The sequence below is a fragment of the Erigeron canadensis genome, chromosome 2 (assembly GCF_010389155.1).
Source record: "Erigeron canadensis isolate Cc75 chromosome 2, C_canadensis_v1, whole genome shotgun sequence".
Classification (NCBI taxonomy): domain Eukaryota; kingdom Viridiplantae; phylum Streptophyta; class Magnoliopsida; order Asterales; family Asteraceae; genus Erigeron; species Erigeron canadensis.
In genome coordinates this window covers 46,849,916-46,868,555 of record NC_057762.1, presented here as the reverse complement: position 1 = coordinate 46,868,555, position 18,640 = coordinate 46,849,916, and the positions used below count along the sequence as shown (strand labels likewise).

The window sequence follows — 18,640 nt, the reverse complement described above, 5'->3', positions numbered from 1 at the left end:
ATGGAAGTCGAATTGTATTTCCATGGCAGGAAGGGTTACTCCCATCAAATCTTTCATGGGGAGCTTACCCACATACTAGGTTTCATTAATTTAAGTGTTTGATAAAGTTGTGAATGGGTTGTATGTATTATTCGAAGATTTCTTTGGGGCGGGTCGCCAGAAAATAAAAAGATCAATTGGGTTGCTTGGGGCCGGGTGGCTTCACCTATCTTCATGGGAGGGCTCGGGTTATGCAAACTTAAAGAGTCCAACATTGGTCTTCTTAGTAAGTGGTTATGGAGATCTTGTAACGAAAATTCGGTGCTTTGGAAAAGGGTTATTGACTCACTTTATAACACGAAACAATCTTGGGAGCCCTTACCTATCAACCGCACTCTACTTGGGTGTGGAAGTCTGATTGTTTCATCTATTAGTAAGGTTACGGTTGCTGATTCAGGGTTAAACAAAATGTATAAAGAGGGGGGGGGGGTCAATGGGAACCTTATTAGGTTCTGGAATAATGTTTGGGCCTGTAATGAACCTCTAAAAGATCGGTTCCCTTTTAGCTAATACTAGATCGGATGTTAGATGTTATTCATATAATAAATTTAGTAATATTCATCTTACTATTAGCAACCATTTTAGACACGTAAAGGAACTTTCTGCATACATTTTAAGTTACAAATATTATAGCAAATAAAAACTTTGAGCATATTTTTGACCAACCGATTCATAGAGCGTGTAATGGACAAATAAAATTTTTGTTGTATAAAAAATCTAGCAAGTCTTCCAAATAAACACCAAACGTTTCAAGTCATAAAATACGATGCTTAACTTTAATTAGTAAAGTACTTTGTAATATTGAATGATTACCTTCCTAAGTCATCTAAATGTACCCGTTGTTTCATCGCGTAAGCGTGCACATCCAAACAATATGGTTTTTCCATGGTTGTCAACACCAACAATTATGCCAAAAGGCATATCTTAAGAGTATCAAAACCACAACATCTCCAAATTATTTATACCAACAAAATATTGAGCGGGAGACCATAAAATATGTTCTAGCTAATTTTCTTTATCAATTGTAAATGCATATTGAAATTTTGGAATTTCATTCTTACTTTTTAAGCAATACTCCAAAAGACCTTTTGCGTCATTTTGAGCATGAGTTCGATTAAGTTTGCTAATAAAATTCTGAACATCTCTACTTAGAAAAGAAAGTTGTCCATGACTTACATTTTTCTCGAGTTCCATTACTCGCATTATTTGTCTAATAGATAAACCACTTTCTTTGAGCATCACAATACGTTTCTCATCTTCCGTTGTAATATCACGACACGATGGAAGAAATCGTACCTTGTCCACACATAACAAGTCATGATTATGCTTTACGAGCATGGTACCCGCGTAATGCGGCGGCGATGACATTAGTTGCGATGTGGTGGCGTCGGAGTCAAGTGGTGTTGGTAATTGATACAAAGATATTTAATTTTTAGGGATAGTGAATATATCTTTTAAAAGATTATGGAATAGTTGTGTAAGTTATTTAATTAAGGGTAAAATGGTAATTTTGCAGAAACAAAAATTGTAAACTTTTCAACATAGGGGTATAATTTTTCTATAGTAGTATAGAAGTATAGATAAGTGTATTATAAAAAGTCCAAGGGTATTTATGAGATTTTAAAGACATAATTGCTTAAAATAAAATAAAAAAAGCTTTCTCTTTATTAGGTAGTATAGATAATGAAAGTAATAACTTGCCACTCATCGGGGGAAATTTCATTTACCCTTCTCTTTTTAATTCGCATATCAGATTTACACTCACATTTGGTAGAACCCCGATTTCTTTGTGCTTTTGAAAAATCTACCACTTTTACTACCGGCTTCCTTCATGATAAAGAAGCCTCGTCGCTCCTTTTCTCCATTTTGGCTAATGAACCTTCCTTCTTCCTTTTTGAATGGAAAATCCATTTTTGTTTGCATAAGCAATATAGAACACAAAATCCTCTTCTTCACTAAACAAACATTGACCTACAAAAGGTTCATGAATCTCTATCATGTTTATATCATCTTTATCAAAAACAATGTAATTTTCATAAAAACTTAGATTTTATTCCAAAGGAATTTCATTTAAATCAAAAATAAATTTCCACTCGTATTTTGCTAAGAAATAAAAATACATAGACAAAAACAATGATATTACTGAGCTCCATTGCGTACATTTTGTATAGACCAAAAAAAAGTAGGGAGTTCGGAGAGAAAAGTAAAAAATGTAATTAGGATAAAAACACCACAGTTAAATAAAATATATTTTCTACATCTACTAACAAAAATACTAAAGTTTAATATACTAGTTTTATAGAGTAAAATATTTCAACTTATGATTTGCTAAAACGTAATCACAAAACAATAAAATGATATCCAATCTAAATACCCGCTCTTTGAAAAACAATATACAAAGGGAAATTATAACACTATCTATACTATATTATAAAGCAAATAGGGTTTCAACTTTCAGCTTTCAATTCAACATTTATTTTCCCAAAATGCCCCTTCTATCAATTATATATTATCAAACACCATTTATCTCTCATCAAATCTCAACCAATCATCTTTTTTCTCTCTCATCCATAAATCATTTATTCCTCCAACTCGTTTAAAATCTTTTATCTTACAAACCGTACATTGATAAATTATAAAAATTATATCGGTGTTTTTAAAATTTCATGCTCTTTCATTAGAGATGTTATTCGATATACTTTCAACGAATTTTTAAATTCGAGGGCTAAGACATTTGGCTATCACACTCGATATCTAAGAGATGTTAAAAGAAAAAAAATCTAGGAAATGTTAGTGGTAGCCCTGTTATAAAGAAAAACAAGTAAAATTTCGCAGTAAATCTTTTAACCAGTAAGGTTAGATCAAGTAGTTATGACCCTTGCCTTTCGAGACAGGGGTCAAGGGTTTGATCCTCACTCCTTGTCAGGTCGGGGGTGCTTTTCTACCTTAGGTAGAACCTTAAAGCACCTTTCGACCTTCAGATAGGGGTAAAACTGTCTACATTTCAACCTCCCCATAGACTGTTGTAGGGGGTATTGGCACTTAAAAACCGTGGAAGATGGTAAGGGGTGTTACTTATAGAGCTAGCAATTTCTGACACGGACATGTTAGCACGACATGACCTGTTTTTTTGTGTTTCGTGTTTGGCCTTAACGTGTTTCGTGTCTTAACAGGTCCGGACCAGTTAAGACACGAAACGAATATTCGTGTCTTAACTGGTCCGGACATGTTAAAACACGATAAGACAAGTAGTATATATATGGACATGTAAGACACATTAAAGACATGTCACATTAAGATACGTTATCAGGTCCCTTAACAGGTCCCTTATCGTGTACCTTTTAACATGTCCCTTAACAGAACCCTTATCGTGTGACCTGCTAAAAATCGTGTCGTGTTCGTGTCTTATCGTGTTCGTGTCATATCGTGTCGTGTCGGACACGATGTGCCAGCTCTAGTTATTTATTTTTTAGGCTGATTACTTATGACAAATACAACGAAAACTAAAGACTTTGATCATTCATATGACATGTTGCAACAGTTGTTGCTTTTGAGAATCGGAAACAAGAGTCATTAGGGAAAAAATGTAGTTGCAAAGGCGTTAGAAGAGAAGTTCATTATGAGGATTACTACCCATGGGATCTTGGAATTACTTGCGAGAAACTTTTTTAAGGCTAACACCTTGAGGACAAGGTGGTGTTTGAGGGCGGGGTAATGATATGACCCACAAAGTCAAGGGGGTTAAGTGGCGTTTATATTATTAGTTTATTTTACATTATCGTATAATTACTTGTTCACTAAGTTGGGGTTTTGAGTAATAATAAGTCTTTTCTTATAAATAGGGGCATTAGGACTGTAATATTATAATGTTAAATATAATTGGTGATTTGGTTATCAATTAGGAGAGCTGGTTTACCTCTCGAAAGTAGAATGTTGAAGAGTTAATCGATCTCTCGAGTATCGATTATCCATCTTATTTATAAGTTTATAACTACCACGTTACCCGCGCAATGTGACGGTGGTCGTGGCAGTAACGACGTGGTGGTTGGAGAGACTGTTGGTGGTATATGAGGCATTGAGTGGTGTAGATAATTGATGTAAAAGGTTAATGGAGATATTTTAAAAGATACATGATTGAAAGTGTAATTTATCATTAGTGTTAAGGGAGTAGTGTAGGTGAAAATATTTTAAAGGGTGTTAATATGTAAAATCTAGTCTTAAATTTATAAACAAGAAATACCCTAGAACTGACTACTACACACTCTCGGGCAGTGGACCCGTTCATATGCAATATAGTTTAAAGGTAAGTCCAGGATCGAACATAGGGACTGATTTAGAGCAAGCGAGTTTAATGCAGTTTAAAAAGAGTTTTGGATTTTAAGGACTCCCGTCACCTTGGATTTTGAAAAGTTAGTTAGCAAAGATTAAAGTTAGCAATTCCCAAGAATTCAATTGAAAAGAAGATTGTTGTAATCAAATTTAATTAAAAGGTCATCTACTTCGAATCCATGACACTAGAAATTTAGGTTGCACTTAATTGAAGAACCAATTCAAATATGTTGATTAATAACCGAGAACTAAACAAAGCCTCACCCCGTACCCGTCAAGTTCGTTACTTTATTCAATTCCCTTAATTAACTAGTTCCATTACTAAGACCGGTACTCCAAGACGCCTTTCATATCTTTCCTAGTCAACTAATTTTTTTGGTTATTTAGATAACAATTGTGTCTATTGATTGTACCCAACCATTAACTCGTTAACTCTTATTAACTATTAATTACTTTCTACCGTATCCGTCATAGAAACAATCGCTTCTAACCAAGCAATCAAAATAACTTTTACACAGCCTAGTTACCACTAAGATCATGCAAAAACTATCCGCAATTAATAGTTAAATAACAAAGAATTAATAAGCTAAGATTACGACATAACGTTAAATCAAATCAACTTGAATTATAAAAATAGTGCAACCATCATTCAATTGTGTCACTTCATCTTAGTAGATGATTAAAGATTTAACTACTCATGGCAAGACAAATAAAACTAACAATTATAAAATAAATAAAATCCATAATAATAATTATATAGTAATTAAGTCTTGCAAATAAGCAACTAAAAAGAATATAAAAGAGAAAAGAGTCGAACTAGAATTTGCTTTTGTTGATGCTGCTTAATTCGAAAACTAAGCCAAAAGGCTTTCACTTTCTGTCGACCTCCTCTGGACTTACCCACGAGATCCTCTCCTCTTTTATTCGACCCAAAAAACCCACAAGCACCTCTCGAATTATATATAGTTTTGATGCCTCCAATTCGTAAGATGATAGATTATTGTCTCCTTACTAGCCGACCACCAAAACCCCTCCTCCTTTGTCTTTTTCGCCTGCCACCCCCACGTACACCTCCTCCAATTCCCTTACAAACCGACCTTACGAATATTATGATCCCCCTGCCCAATTCTCGTAATATAATATATAATATAGTTGTTGATGATTAACCGACTTCTCTTGTTTCTTTTTTTTATTCTCGGCCCACACGAACAAAACAAGGGAGATATTGGCCCTTCATTCATTTTGGACTTTATGTAAATTAAGTGAGCTGCCATTTTCTTTCTTGTCATCGGCCCAACTTAGCCCACCATATAAGTTCATTGCAATTTCCAAGTTACATAGTTCTTTTCTCCTGATCTGCTAATGTATTCCAAACTTGAGCTAAGAACAACTATTTTAAGACTTTCATTATACTTCATCAAATGAACCTACAATTCACATAAATTGTCTAATAAATATCAATAGTCCATAAAATGATCGCAATATAAACTTAAAAGAGATGATATCGCTTTAAATAAATATATATTTAATAGGCGATATCAGGTGTTAAGTAAAAATATTACATATTTTTCAACACTTCTAAAAATAAAGTACTTTTTTTATATTATAATATAGAATTATAAAAGTATAGATATTATTAGTTCCTTCTCGATTTGAGTAGCAGGCTCATATCACATCTCAACATAATATAGTAGCTTTAAAGAATATGTGGCGGTACTTTTTGAACCCCTTTAGGTAATTAATAGTGTATATACCTTTATTTTGGCTAAAAGGGATTACCCTCCTTATATACCTTGAGATTAGAATATATTTGATATACATGTTGCACTGTGGTCCATTTACCGGCTTCGCTTGCACGATTTGCACTCTGGATCTTCGTTGGAAAGTGCATGCCCTATAGGAATCACAGTTCAATTATCTTAAAAAAAAAAACAAAAACTAAAAAAGTCTGCTTATCTCCAACTCGTAAACTTAGCCGATACAAAGCTATATGATAGCACCCAATTTTTCCCATTCGTTGGTTCGATCTGTGATTTATCATTCTTATTCATTTCATTAGAATGATCGAAGAACCCGCTTATTAATATGCCAACTAAATGCGTTCTAAAGTTTATAGGAGTCCACTGTTTGTTCATTAGAAAAAGTTTTAATGTGGGGATATTTCAAAAGTACTCCACATGTGAAAGTTCATTGCATGAATGCTAAAACTCTAAAAGCATATATAAACTAAAATGGTAACATGACTTGCAGTGTTATAATCGGTTAGTTGGTCCTAGCTTAAAACTTACTTTAAAGGGTGAGTTTGTTGTGTAGGTGGTGACCTGTGGAAATGTGCCTTTGGAGTCGGCCTTTCAAAAGGTGCCTAGATGTGTGTATACTTGCACAAGTTTATACGAGTATCGAGGTTAGGATTCAAAAGCAGCCAATCCTACGCATCGACGATTCACTTGGGGACTTAGGTTATTAGATGTGAGTAGCGCTTAGCCCTGTCTTTGTGTCATTGTTAGGAATAATGTGTTGTTTGATTGGCTTTTTATATCAGAGGCATGTGGTGGATTTCTACATATCCGATTTCAATCTGGATTAAGAGCGCTGGTAAAGGCAGGGAATGGAGCAAGGGTGACCCCTAGTGTGGATGACTCAGTAGTGATTGAAATCAACCCTTTGAATAAAGACTTGTCCCCAGAATTCATTCGGTGGTTGAGTGAAAGAAATCCGTCAAGTGATGACCGTGTCATGAGCTTAAGAGAAGGGTAAGTGTGTTGATTATTGTACGGTGGAGCCTGCAAAGCTCAATTATTTACTCTAACAATAATTATCTATATCTAAATGGTGATAGGTATATCAAAGAAGGGAGCACGGTAAGTGTGATGGGAGTAGTGCAGAGGAATGAGAATGTGTTGATGATAGTTCCTCCGGCAGATGCATTTACTGATGGTATACCATCCCAGCAGTACGCAGGACGTGTCACACAAAGGAACCATAACACGTTGCGGTACGATGGTTCGTTCGTAACAAAGGATTCTGCAGAAGATAAAAAGAGATAAGAATTTCTCCCCTATAATTTCAGGATTTGATCTTATCATTTCCAGGTGATAACTAGGGAAATAATATCCCTGATCTAAGACTTAGGAAACCCTAAAAAGGCCTACTTGTTTCGATGACCTAAAGGAAAAATTCAGCTCATGGAATAGAGAGACACAGAGGGTTGCAGGGCATTCATTGATTAGTTTACCACCGAAACGGAGGATATTGTGGATCTCCCTGAGTCACAGAGGATATCAGGATTGTTACATGGCCTTCGGAGCAAAGGATTAGTCGAGTTATTGTACAGAGTTCTCCCGATGACATTCGAAACGGTCCGAAAGAGAGCTCATGTATACTTGGATGCCAGGGACACCGCCTCGAAAGGGGACACTAGCCTCCCACAGGAAAAAGAAATCTCAATAAGCAGAAAAGGAAAGTGGGGAAATGATAAAGAAAAAGCAAGGTATAATCCATATTACAAAGACGACAAAGGGTACCTCAAGATTAGCCTTCCAGAATTGCACAAAATCCCGAAAGAAATATTGCTTACCGAAAGCATTGCAAAGACTTTCCCCACACCAACAAGATTAAGCGGAAGGAACAGGAAAGACCCGGAGAAGTATTGTAAATTCCACAGGGACAATGTCCATGACACGAATGCATGTTGGCAGCTCCAGAGGGCAATAGAAGAAGCAATTAACGAAGAAAAATTGTCACACTTGGTGAAAAGCGTCAGGCAACAGCAGGGCTTCAAGAAGGAGGATGAAGTAGATGAAAAGAAGAAAGGCCCTGAGAACACAATTTATATTATCATAAAGAACAAACTTGAGACAAGACTAAGGATCCCGAAGACATACAGGGGCAATATTGCAAGGATCACATTTCCCTCAATTTGTAACACTGTAGTCTTCAGAGACCCACCGGTAATTTTTGCGATATTTGAAATTTCGAAAGTAAAACAAATATGTGTAGACACAAGGAGCGAATGTAACGTCCTCTATGAGAAAGTATTTTGGAAGTTACTCCCTGTGTCACGGATAATTTCAAACGGTCAGAAGTTTCGTTTCAAGGATACTCTAGTAGTACGGCTAGACCGCTAGGAAAGCTGTCTGTAAAAAGACCATTGGAAAAAGGCGTTGGAAACGAATATAGAATGTAGCCTTCATGGTAGTCCAGGGAACCTCACCCTACCAAGCAATCCTAGGGAGATCGGGAATCCAAAAATTTGAAATGATCCCGTCAGTAGTACATGGAATGATCAAATACGAATCAGACGGAGGAATAGGGACCTTGGTGACGAAGGCAAAGAAGTTATCTGAAGAAGGTCAAGATGGCCCCATTGGCTTTCATGGAGGGAAGGACCATATTATGGGCATTTGGACGGATAGGGACCTGCCCGAAAAATAAGCCCTAGTCACAGGACGTATTAATCTTTCATTATTATAAGAAAACATAGAGAATATGGTATGTAACCTCCCTTATATTATTAAATAAAAAACTTCTTATTTTTATTAATACGATTTTTCAAAATAAAAAATAAAAAAATACATATATATATACACGCAATATGCATACTAAATGCATCAAAATGGGGACGCCCATATAACTAAACTCCGGATATTAAAAGAAAGAATATAAAGTCCAACAAACACCTGCAACACGGATATATCCATGAGAATGCAAATAAGTGGGTATTGAAAGCACAATAAAGGTGCAGAAATGGGCAGTCATAACTGCTTAAAAGACGGCTCTTAAGCTGCAATATTCACAAAGCAGTATTTAAACTGCAAAATATCCACAAAACAGCCCACACAAGGCTATCAATATGGAATCATAAACTACAAAGAAAATATCCAACGACAGCTACAAGCTGCAAACAAGAAAAAGTAAATTGTCCAAAAGCAGCATTATAAGCTGCAAACAAAAGACAATTGTTCAAAGGGGCACAGACGCCACATCAAAGGCACACAGGCCATAGGAACATCACTGGGGATCGATAGCATCTTCAGGTTGAATCAAGTCAGGAACAACTTTGAGCAGGTCATCTACATCAGCATTGGGTTAGCCACAACCTTCTTCAGGTAACGAAAAATAGCCTCCTTCCGCTTCTGGTTGGCAATTTCAAGGTCATGAGAGGCATTTGCAATAAAATCTCCCCGGCACTGCAAATCACATTTACCTTCTGCAACAAACTCTTCTAAAACAGTCGACCTTTCTTCAGCCCTTTCAGCTGAAGCCATCTCCCCCAAAAGTTGACTAACTTCATCGCTATACAACAAAGACCTGCTCACATATAGGATCACCTCTGTCACTAACCTGACCCGATCATACTTCAGGGAATCAACTTTCTCACGCAAGAACCTGCTGCCCTCACGCTCTGCATCACACTCTTGTTGCATTTTTAACACCGCCTCCTCATGAACAACCACTTCAACTTTTAAAACATTCACCTTCTTCTTAAAATCCTGAACAATATCGGATGATTCAACAGTAGTAACAAACCTAGCCTCCCTACCCTTCAAATCCTCAACGGTGGCCAACAAGGAATACACCTCCAGGCTCTTGGACCTTAGATCCACAGACATCCTGGAAAAACGCCTAGCAACAACTGCATCAAGATAAGAATGAAACTGGTGATCCTTTTTGAAGACACGCAGAAATGTCTCGTTATCTATGCTATCTATTTTCTTCGCATCTTCCGCATTCATATCCTGACCATTCAGCCAGGTGAGAATCTCTTGATCATGGGCACCTGTAGTAAGCAAATGATACATATAATACTGCAAAACGGAAATTTCAAAGATATATAAATAAAGGAGAAAAGTTGCACCTGTCTTTGAAGCAGAACGCTTCCGGAACTCTGCAGATTTGGCATCATCTCCAACCTTCCTCCTCTTTAAACGACCTGCAATGGTAGGAGGGACACCAGACCCAACGATATCTTTTTTCTTCTTCCTCTTGTTAAAGGCAGAAACCTCAACTATTTCAGCTTCAGACAAGTCAACATTCAGGATAGGGGGATTCACAACACTTAAACCTCAAGAGGTTCGTTACGAACACTAGAACAACCAGCATTTTGCGAAGGAGTATCGGCAACACCACTCCCCTGTCCCCCATGACGAGATACTACAGTCAATTCCTTCACACCTTTCTTCACAAACTTTCTGAAAGTCATATATGCGAAAAACAAATATCAACAAACACAATCAAAACCAAAGGCCATAACAACACAAATAAAGTATACCAAAATCCTTACAATCAATGTCTATGCCACCAGGTAGGATATCAATCACTTTCACTTTATATAAAACAACATCAGGATACAAAATAATCAGGAAAAGGATTCTCGTATTTTTTATGAACACACAACAACTTCCGATCGGTCACAGAATCATAGCCATTGGGGATTAAAGAAGCTTTCATAAAAACAAAACCACTTTTCCACTCACAAATATCCAACCCCCCTCCTTTTCGAAAACAACCACTTTTTGAGCGGTTTCCTACTGTGACCCAATCACCAGAGGGACACGTTTGACAAAAATATCTAAATAAATCAATCGACGGTTCACCGTCGTAAGCTCTGGCTCTGCACATCACTTCAAATGCTACTATTCTCTATAAACCAAGAAGGGTGATAATGGAAATATGGATATCGAAGTAGTCTAGTAAACTAATGAGAAAAGAGGAAAACGGGTATCTTACATTACCCTTAGTCATGGACTTCAGATAGAAAATGACATACTCTTGTGGGGGAGTCAAGATCGTTTCCCCGTCGGCCGGAATTTTAAAAGACGATATCTTTCCAAGAAAGTATCTATTGAGAAACTCGTTTAATTTTGACTGAATAACAGTCGATTCGGTGGTTTCTAAACCTCCTTTAGACATTGAAAAAGACAATGAAGAAGAAAGTAAAAAGGAACATGATGGAAACACGTACCTAATGAGTAAAATCGAAAGAGACGGAGGTCAGAAACCCTAAGAGAGAGAGGGGTAAATTTTGAGGACGAATAAATTAAAGGAAAAGGGGGGGGGGGAATTTATGTATGCGGTTGCATGGAAATCACAGTCGTGGATCAGTCGCCTAGGGATACGCACACCTCTACCCACTTAATTAGCTTACAAAGTGTATGCTGCCAGGAAGCCTGGAGGGCATATTCTTGAGATGTGAAGATGCATCTAAAGTAGATTTGATACCTGTGTAGGAAGTGGTGGTTTGTGTTTCAAACTTGAAAGTGTTTTTAATGATTTTCAAAAAACTAATATATATATATATATATATATATATATATATATATGTGGTAGATACTAGTGGGTTGGTCGTTGAAGTTGTATGTTATGATGTATAGGTTTTTGATGGGACATGGTGGGTTTACTGAATATTGATGTGTGATAGTGTGGCGAGGTTGGTTGGTTGGTGTTTTGAATTTCAACATGAATACTTGTTGCTTTGAGCACTATCATTTTTGCCCACCTTTGTTGTCTCTTTGTTTTGATATAAAGAAAATTAAAGTAATTATATCACAAAAAAGCATCTTTTTTTATTCAAGTCACAAGAAAACCATCTAAATTGGGCTCTTGGAGTTGAGTGGTGGTGAAGATTTTTCGGTTGAAGGGGACTTCATTTGGGATAAAATATTTAAAAAACGTATATGGTGAAAATGGGGGTCTAAAAGATAACGGTTTAGAATAAGGAAGTGATATTTGTACTACATAATTTGATTAATTTACCACACAATACAAGTATTACAACAAACTGTACAAACAGTTAATGCATAGTTGTGGTAAATTAATCAAGTTATGTGAAACTTGGAAGAGGTTTGGAATATATTGGAAAGTTTACCTTCCATTATATAATTGATAAGTGCCAAATAATTTTTAGACATGCAAATACCAACTTGGTTGTGGTGGTGGTGGAAGTTTAGGTGGATTACGTGCAAATATCAACTTGGATATGTTAACGTGGTTATTTTAAGTTAAAAGCCAATTAATTAACCTTTTTTTAATTTTTTATTTTACCTTTTAGAATGTGTTGATAAATGTCAGTTATACCCAATCACGTCATGGAGATTGGTTCGTCGGGCATTACTCCCATTCCAAAGTTTCCGAATTAGCTTTAGAGATTGAGCAAGTGTAAAAAGTATAGAGTGATCAATCACGTCATGGGCGGGGTATGGAAGAGGCGAGATAAATGTAAGTTATACCCAATCACGTCATGGGCGGGATATGGAAGAGGCGAGATGACGATAGTCTTACCTCTATCCGTGGATAAAGAGACTGCTCGCAAAAGGACTTTCCGTTAGAGTGAGCGGAAATTTTATGATGACTAATTATGAAATATCTTTTTTATAAACATGCAAAGTGTAGGGGTTCATATAATGATTGTTAGTTAGCAATGATAAGCTTAACCATAGTGGACAATGGTTACTCAAGACCATATATGGATACAAATATACATAGACCTGAATATTGTGTGCACGGTAAACATCTAATGTCAACTATGGCAATGACTCATATGGATTAGAGGAAACAATGTCGCCTGAGAAAGAAATTACAGGGCCATGTCCACAATAGGACCACTGTGTCAACTGTGTTGTAGGAGTATAGTATAATTTGAAGAGGGGCCCTTGATATTTTGTTGGCAAAAGGAGATGATTATGAATGCAATGATGTAGAAATAAGGACCACACTGGCCTTACAGACAGGCAACCAGCAGCCACATACTGAAAGCAGGTACCCTACACTCACTCGCACTTGTGGCTGCTTCCTCCGTCGGCAACTGTCAGCGTACATATATTATATGGGAAGTAATATTGGTACCACAGGTTGTGATAAATATATCACACATGTGTTTTAAGAACTTGTACATTGTGTTCAGAAAGTTGTACTGTGTGGTAAATTTACCAAAATATGTGGTACGAATATCATTACCCTATAATCCAGCAACAAGTTAAGATGTAGTGATGTGGCCACCTTCCTACCCCCTTCAAGTTGAGTTTATACACATGAGAGATTCACCTTTTTCCACCACCATCCAACCTATGTTTACACTTCATTTTCTTAATATGGCTGATAATATAAAACTAATACTAGCAAAAGATAACAAGTTTGATCATGGTACGTATATACAATGACAAAGAAGCATCAAACATATGACATTAAGCCAATTGTAAATTTTTTTTAAAAAATTACCAAAACCTAAACTCATTACCTAGGGGATATATACAAGACTAACAAGTACTCGTGTCCCTTCAATATCCAATCCACATTATACTGTGCATTATGTCAAGTGAACATGCAATGCTAGAAACATCACGAATACTAACAGGATACACTTTGTTGGACTATACGAGAAAAGGGGACATACATTACGTTTAGAAGCCGATGATCAATGGTCGACTTGGGGCCCGCGATGAGACAACCTCTCACCTCATAGAAACATCATTTACCATCAACAGCTAACGTATCCCCTGTTTTCAAGTAGTCATAATTGTCTGTGGTCAAGCTAATTCTGGAAGATCCAAGATCAAAACCACGACTCACCATACCAGGTGGCTATCGGTTAGTACCAGTTGTTTTACAGTAGAAGCTTTACGGAAAAAAGTTCTCCATCAAACCTGAGTCCCGTAGGTTGAGCAGGCTGGAGGACCCCATCCACCATTCCACCAAAAACATACAGATAACATCCGGATTCATCTGCACAAGCTCGATGGAATGACCTGCTTCTGGGCTGATATCCGTCATCGCATTTTAGCCTTCTCCATAACATACCCTGGTCGTGACCCAGCCTTGTTGAACTAGTGATGTCTAGCAACCAAAAGTCATTCTTCCTGTGCCTGTATGAATCTTCTCCACCGTAAATAAGCACCCTCCCTCCTAGAATCAAGGTGGCCGAATGTCCAACACGTGGGAGGGAAGTCCCAGCACCACCAGTTATATCGGCTAGATCAAACAGTACGGGTACCCATTGAAAATGAGGGGGTTGAGAAGAATCAAAATACCAGACATCATTAAGAACCTCATAACCTGTTCCTCTTCCCCCAAACAGAACAGTCCTACTACCGATATAGGTCAATGTGTGTCCTGATCGAGGCGAGGGAGAGGGGTGTGCGATGGATTGATGCCAGGTGCCAAAAGAAAGATTGTCTGAGAGATGTAACACCCAGGTGTCTCCTAGTCTCATCCCAGATAAGCCGATACCTCCATGGATTAGCATGGTATGATTATCGAGAGAACAACAAGCATGGGCTCCACGAGTGGGAGGTGACACGGGACCGACATCAAGTAGCGTCCAAGACAAAGCGTTAGTATGGTGTCGTGCTACCCATGTATCGTTCTGACGGATGCCGCTGTCATTGATACCTCCAAAGAGAACAAGAGAGTCCCCTATGACAACACAAGAATGACCAAAACGACCACTAGGGGTGTCTGATGATGATGATACAAGTCGTTGCCAATGAATGGTCCTCGTAAAAAACCCATTATTACCTGTATATGCAATCCAAGTGTCGTCAAGATGACGCCCTAAAAGCACACACATATGATCAAGAATTAGAGTTTAGTAAGTAGGTTTAATTAATTAATTAGGGGTAAATCGTATCCTAACAAAGAAAGAAACAAGCAAACATGTATGTAGATGTAAATCTAACTGATTAATAAGGGCAGATGGACTGAGGATATAAAATAAATAATAAATATAATAAAAAGGAGAGTGACTGACTGACCTCCCTCGGAACCACCACCGAAAAGGAGGAGACATCCTTTGAAAAAATTGAGAGAATGGGAAGCTCTTGGGGTGGGACTGCTATCGAGGGGTATCATGTTAAAGCAAGAGACTCGATCCAGGTTACGGAGGCGCCTGTAGAGTCTGTTCCAATCGAATTCCCCCCCAGAATTATTAGCGTCAGAAGAAGAAGAAGAAGAATCTGAGGAGGATTGAAGAAGAAGAAGAAGGTGTTGGTGTTGAGTGGGAGTAATCCCCCAATCCCTGAAGCAGATTGATTTCCAAAGAGCATTCGAGCGGGTGAGACGCCTGGCCTTCTTGCAACTCATCCCAAATGATAATATGGATTCCACCGGTAACAACATTAATATGGATAACATTTGGTCATCTGTTATCCACCTTATCATCATCATCCTCATCATATCATCATCATCCCCTCCCCCCATCATTCTTTTTTCAATTGCTTCTTCTTCTTGTTTGATTGATGATATTTCAATCCCAAGACCTCACCTTAATCACTCAACGGGTCAGTCAGTTAGTCAGTCAAATAGAGAGTTTCTATCTTTATATTTTATTTTTATTATCATCCTTTTTATTATTAGTGGAAGTATTCGTGTCTTTTTCTGATTTTTGTTTCTTTCTCCTCATACAAAATATTTTGACATGAGAATCCTAAGGTTAACTCCGGAATTCACATAGTAGATTTAAGGAAAAATTACAAATTTCGTCCTTATGGTTTTTCAAAACACCCCTTTTAATCCCTGCCGTTAAAAATGAGTTTTTTTCATCCATGTGGTTCTTTTCCCGTTAAACAAAGTCGTCTCTGTCGTTACGCCCCCCTCACGTGCAAGTCAAGTGAGGGTCTTTTCGTCCGTTTACAACAAATATCATGGCCATTTTCGTCTTTTTGCTATCTTATCATCTTTTTTCCCATTTTTTTTTTCATTTTCATCCCTGTAGTTTAAGTAAAAAAAAATGATGAAAAAACACACAATAACCTACCAAAGCTTGTTGGTCCCGTGTCACCTCCCACTCGTGGAGCCCATGCTTATACTAATATTAATAAGCATATTCGATGGAGAATTAGAAAACAAGCAGTCGAGCCCGAAGAAGTTTATTTAGGTTCATATTTATTCAATGAAACAATGATTTAGGGTTTTTTTGTTCTTATTTGGGTTTATGTGTTTTTTCAAAAAAAAATTTATCAATTGTTTTACCTTCTTTTTTTAATACAGGAAGGAATGGAAGATGTTTTCACCATTCATCTTTATCATGATGGTAAATTCGTTACAAACCCTAAAAGATCATATCTCCATCGAAAGGTAATTACTTTCGACTTTATTGAGTATCAACAGATGAACATGCTAGAAGTGTATGCTATATTTAAAGAAGTAAAGTATTCTGATCGTATAGAGGAATGTTATTTCATGAAATCTGAAAGTGACTTAGATAATGGACTTAGACCATTACAATCTATTAGGGATATCAAAAAGATGTTAAGATTTGCTCCTAAGTTTAGAGAAATTGATGTGTATGTGGGTAAAATAGGGGATGAGAATACAATAGCTAAACTCCTTGACTTTAAGAAGCCTAAGTCTAGAAAACCATTGGTGAATGATGTTGTAGTGGAACAAAAACAAACTTGAAGCACAAAGTTACATTATTCAACCCAACTAAGACTTACATAGTCACACAATTATGAAAAAAAACTCAACTAAGAATCAACCACTTTTTCAATCTACTAATTTGTGCATTCTTTTCTTTCAACATTATTTCCAAATTATTCTTAGCTCTTAACAATCCAGAAATAATTTCGGTGGCTCTTTTACACATTGGGAGATCAACACATCCAAGAAAACTACAATTCATTGATTCGTGGTAACAAAGAAACCAACTTTGATTTCCCAATTATAAGAAAGAAATGAAAATTAAAATTAGGGTTGAAGTTCAATTGATTGGATCGAATTGGGTTTACAATTTGGGGGAGAAATTAAGTTTAAGAAATGGGTGGGTCCAAATAAAGGGTTGGGTCTATTTAAAATAGGCAGACACGTGTTTTTTTTTTTGTATTTTTTTGGTGTAAACTGACGAAAAGGCCCTCACGTGGGGGGACATAACGGCAGGGACAACTTTATTTAACGGAGAAAAAACCATAGGGATGAAAAAAACTCATTTTTAACGGCATGGATGAAACGTGTTTTTCTAGAAAATCATAGGGACGAAATTTGTACTTTTCCCTAGATTTAAAATATACCTTTGGCAACTGAGATTTAAGCCAGTGATTCATACGACTGATTTATATAAACATGTTCCAGACAAAACTTATATTCATAACATATATAAAGCACATAAAATTTGGGTAAGAAATTTCATCTATATAATTGAGTATATGTCATCGAAAAAGTAGTTTTTATTTTCGGTTATTCTTTGTTCGTGTTTTCAAAACAAATGAAATAGATATACATGGATTTTGAGAGTATCCAAGGTGTTTTTTTTTATTAATGTTTTTGAATGATGTCATATAGAATTGTTTTAAATAATAAATAATGAATCTTTATAGTGTCAAGCAGGGTTATTTAAATATTTACAAGAAAGAGATTTCTATAACAGATAGATAGATAGATATCATTTTGTTATTTCAATTAACATATAATTATATATATTTTTTGTAAAACGACAATAAATCATATTGCTATCAAACTACATGAATGACTATACCACGACATTCGAAAAAACCTCTTAATATTTCACCTCTATCAATATAAAAAGGGGACTCACAAGCCATGCGCCCAAACTAAAAAAATTTAGCAATTATATCTTTCTTTTGTTTTTGTTATTTAAAAGTAAATTCCTAAATGGATATAAGATTTTACAACTAACTATACAATTTAAAACGACAATAAATTATACTGTCAAACTTCACGAACACTATCACGACTTTTGAAAACCTCTTAATAATTCACTATATTAATATAAAAAGTGGGACTCAAAAGCCATGTACGCAAGCTAAAAATTTTTAGCAATTATATCCTTCTTTTGTTTTTGTTATTTAAGAGTAAATTATCTAAATGGATATAAGATTTTAAAATTTGAGAGTGAAAATATGTTATACTTTACAAGTTGTAGTACAATAATCAAATGTTCATTATTGTCATTATTAGCTGAGACATATTTATGAAATTGTTTGTCGTATTCATTCTACAAGGCACATGCTACAATAATTTCTCTATTATAGAATTTTTCGAAACCAGATGCACTCATAATGTGGTCTTATTATAAAAGATAATTAAGAATTAAAATATAAACAAACTTGTGATCATGTACTTGACATTCAAGTATATGTCTTTGATCACGATACGAACCCATAACACGAATAATTTTATTTTCAATCACATGTCCTATGATAATTAAATAACAATTAGGACTGTTTTCATATTATTTTATAAAAATTAGGACTCTTGTTTGAGTGACAGTTGTAACTTTGAACAATAATACGCAAAACTAATATATATAAAAAGGGAGAAA

At 36.1% G+C, this 18,640-nt stretch overlaps 2 protein-coding genes, 1 long non-coding RNA gene and 1 pseudogene across 5 annotated transcripts; 1 reads left to right on the top strand and 3 right to left on the bottom strand.

The window, feature by feature from the left end:
* Nucleotides 1-5,098: 5,098 nt before the first annotated feature.
* LOC122589675 lies at nt 5,099-6,211 on the bottom strand. Its single transcript, XR_006322303.1, has 2 exons — nt 6,161-6,211; nt 5,099-5,795 (listed from the first exon to the last, which is right to left on the bottom strand). It is a non-coding gene; the product is annotated as an uncharacterized LOC122589675 (long non-coding RNA).
* Nucleotides 6,212-6,464: 253 nt separating this feature from the next.
* Nucleotides 6,465-11,627, top strand: LOC122588389 (annotated as a pseudogene).
* LOC122589674 lies at nt 9,267-10,566 on the bottom strand. Its single transcript, XM_043761990.1, has 2 exons — nt 10,226-10,566; nt 9,267-10,147 (listed from the first exon to the last, which is right to left on the bottom strand). Exon 2 carries the CDS (start codon nt 10,101-10,103, stop codon nt 9,441-9,443), a length of 663 nt encoding a protein of 220 aa, XP_043617925.1. The 5' UTR covers nt 10,104-10,147; nt 10,226-10,566; the 3' UTR covers nt 9,267-9,440.
* A 1,085-nt stretch (nt 11,628-12,712) lies between the features above and the next one.
* Nucleotides 12,713-15,695, bottom strand: LOC122590078 (F-box/kelch-repeat protein At1g51550). Of its 3 annotated transcripts, XR_006322396.1 has the most exons (4): nt 15,117-15,695; nt 13,760-14,916; nt 13,324-13,431; nt 12,713-13,171 (listed from the first exon to the last, which is right to left on the bottom strand). XR_006322396.1 is itself a non-coding variant. In XM_043762411.1 (2 exons), the coding sequence occupies exons 1-2, from the start codon at nt 15,562-15,564 to the stop codon at nt 13,970-13,972; spliced, it is 1,395 nt and encodes a 464-aa protein (XP_043618346.1). In that variant the 5' UTR covers nt 15,565-15,695; the 3' UTR covers nt 13,551-13,969. The 3 variants fall into 3 exon arrangements, 1 of the variants encoding a protein (XP_043618346.1); XR_006322395.1 differs by having other exon boundaries at nt 12,713-13,431; XM_043762411.1 differs by lacking the exons at nt 12,713-13,171; nt 13,324-13,431 and having other exon boundaries at nt 13,551-14,916.
* Between the last annotated feature and the right edge of the window lie 2,945 nt (nt 15,696-18,640).

Coding starts and splice junctions, on each gene's coding strand:
- LOC122589674 (XM_043761990.1), bottom strand. CDS start 10,103: ATGAATGCGGAAGATGCGAAGAAAATAGATAGCATAGATAACGAGACA.
- LOC122590078 (XM_043762411.1), bottom strand. CDS start 15,564: ATGATGGGGGGAGGGGATGATGATGATATGATGAGGATGATGATGATA. Junction 14,917..15,116: donor CGGTGGTGGTTCCGAGGGAG/GTCAGTCAGTCA, acceptor GTGTGCTTTTAG/GGCGTCATCTTGACGACACT.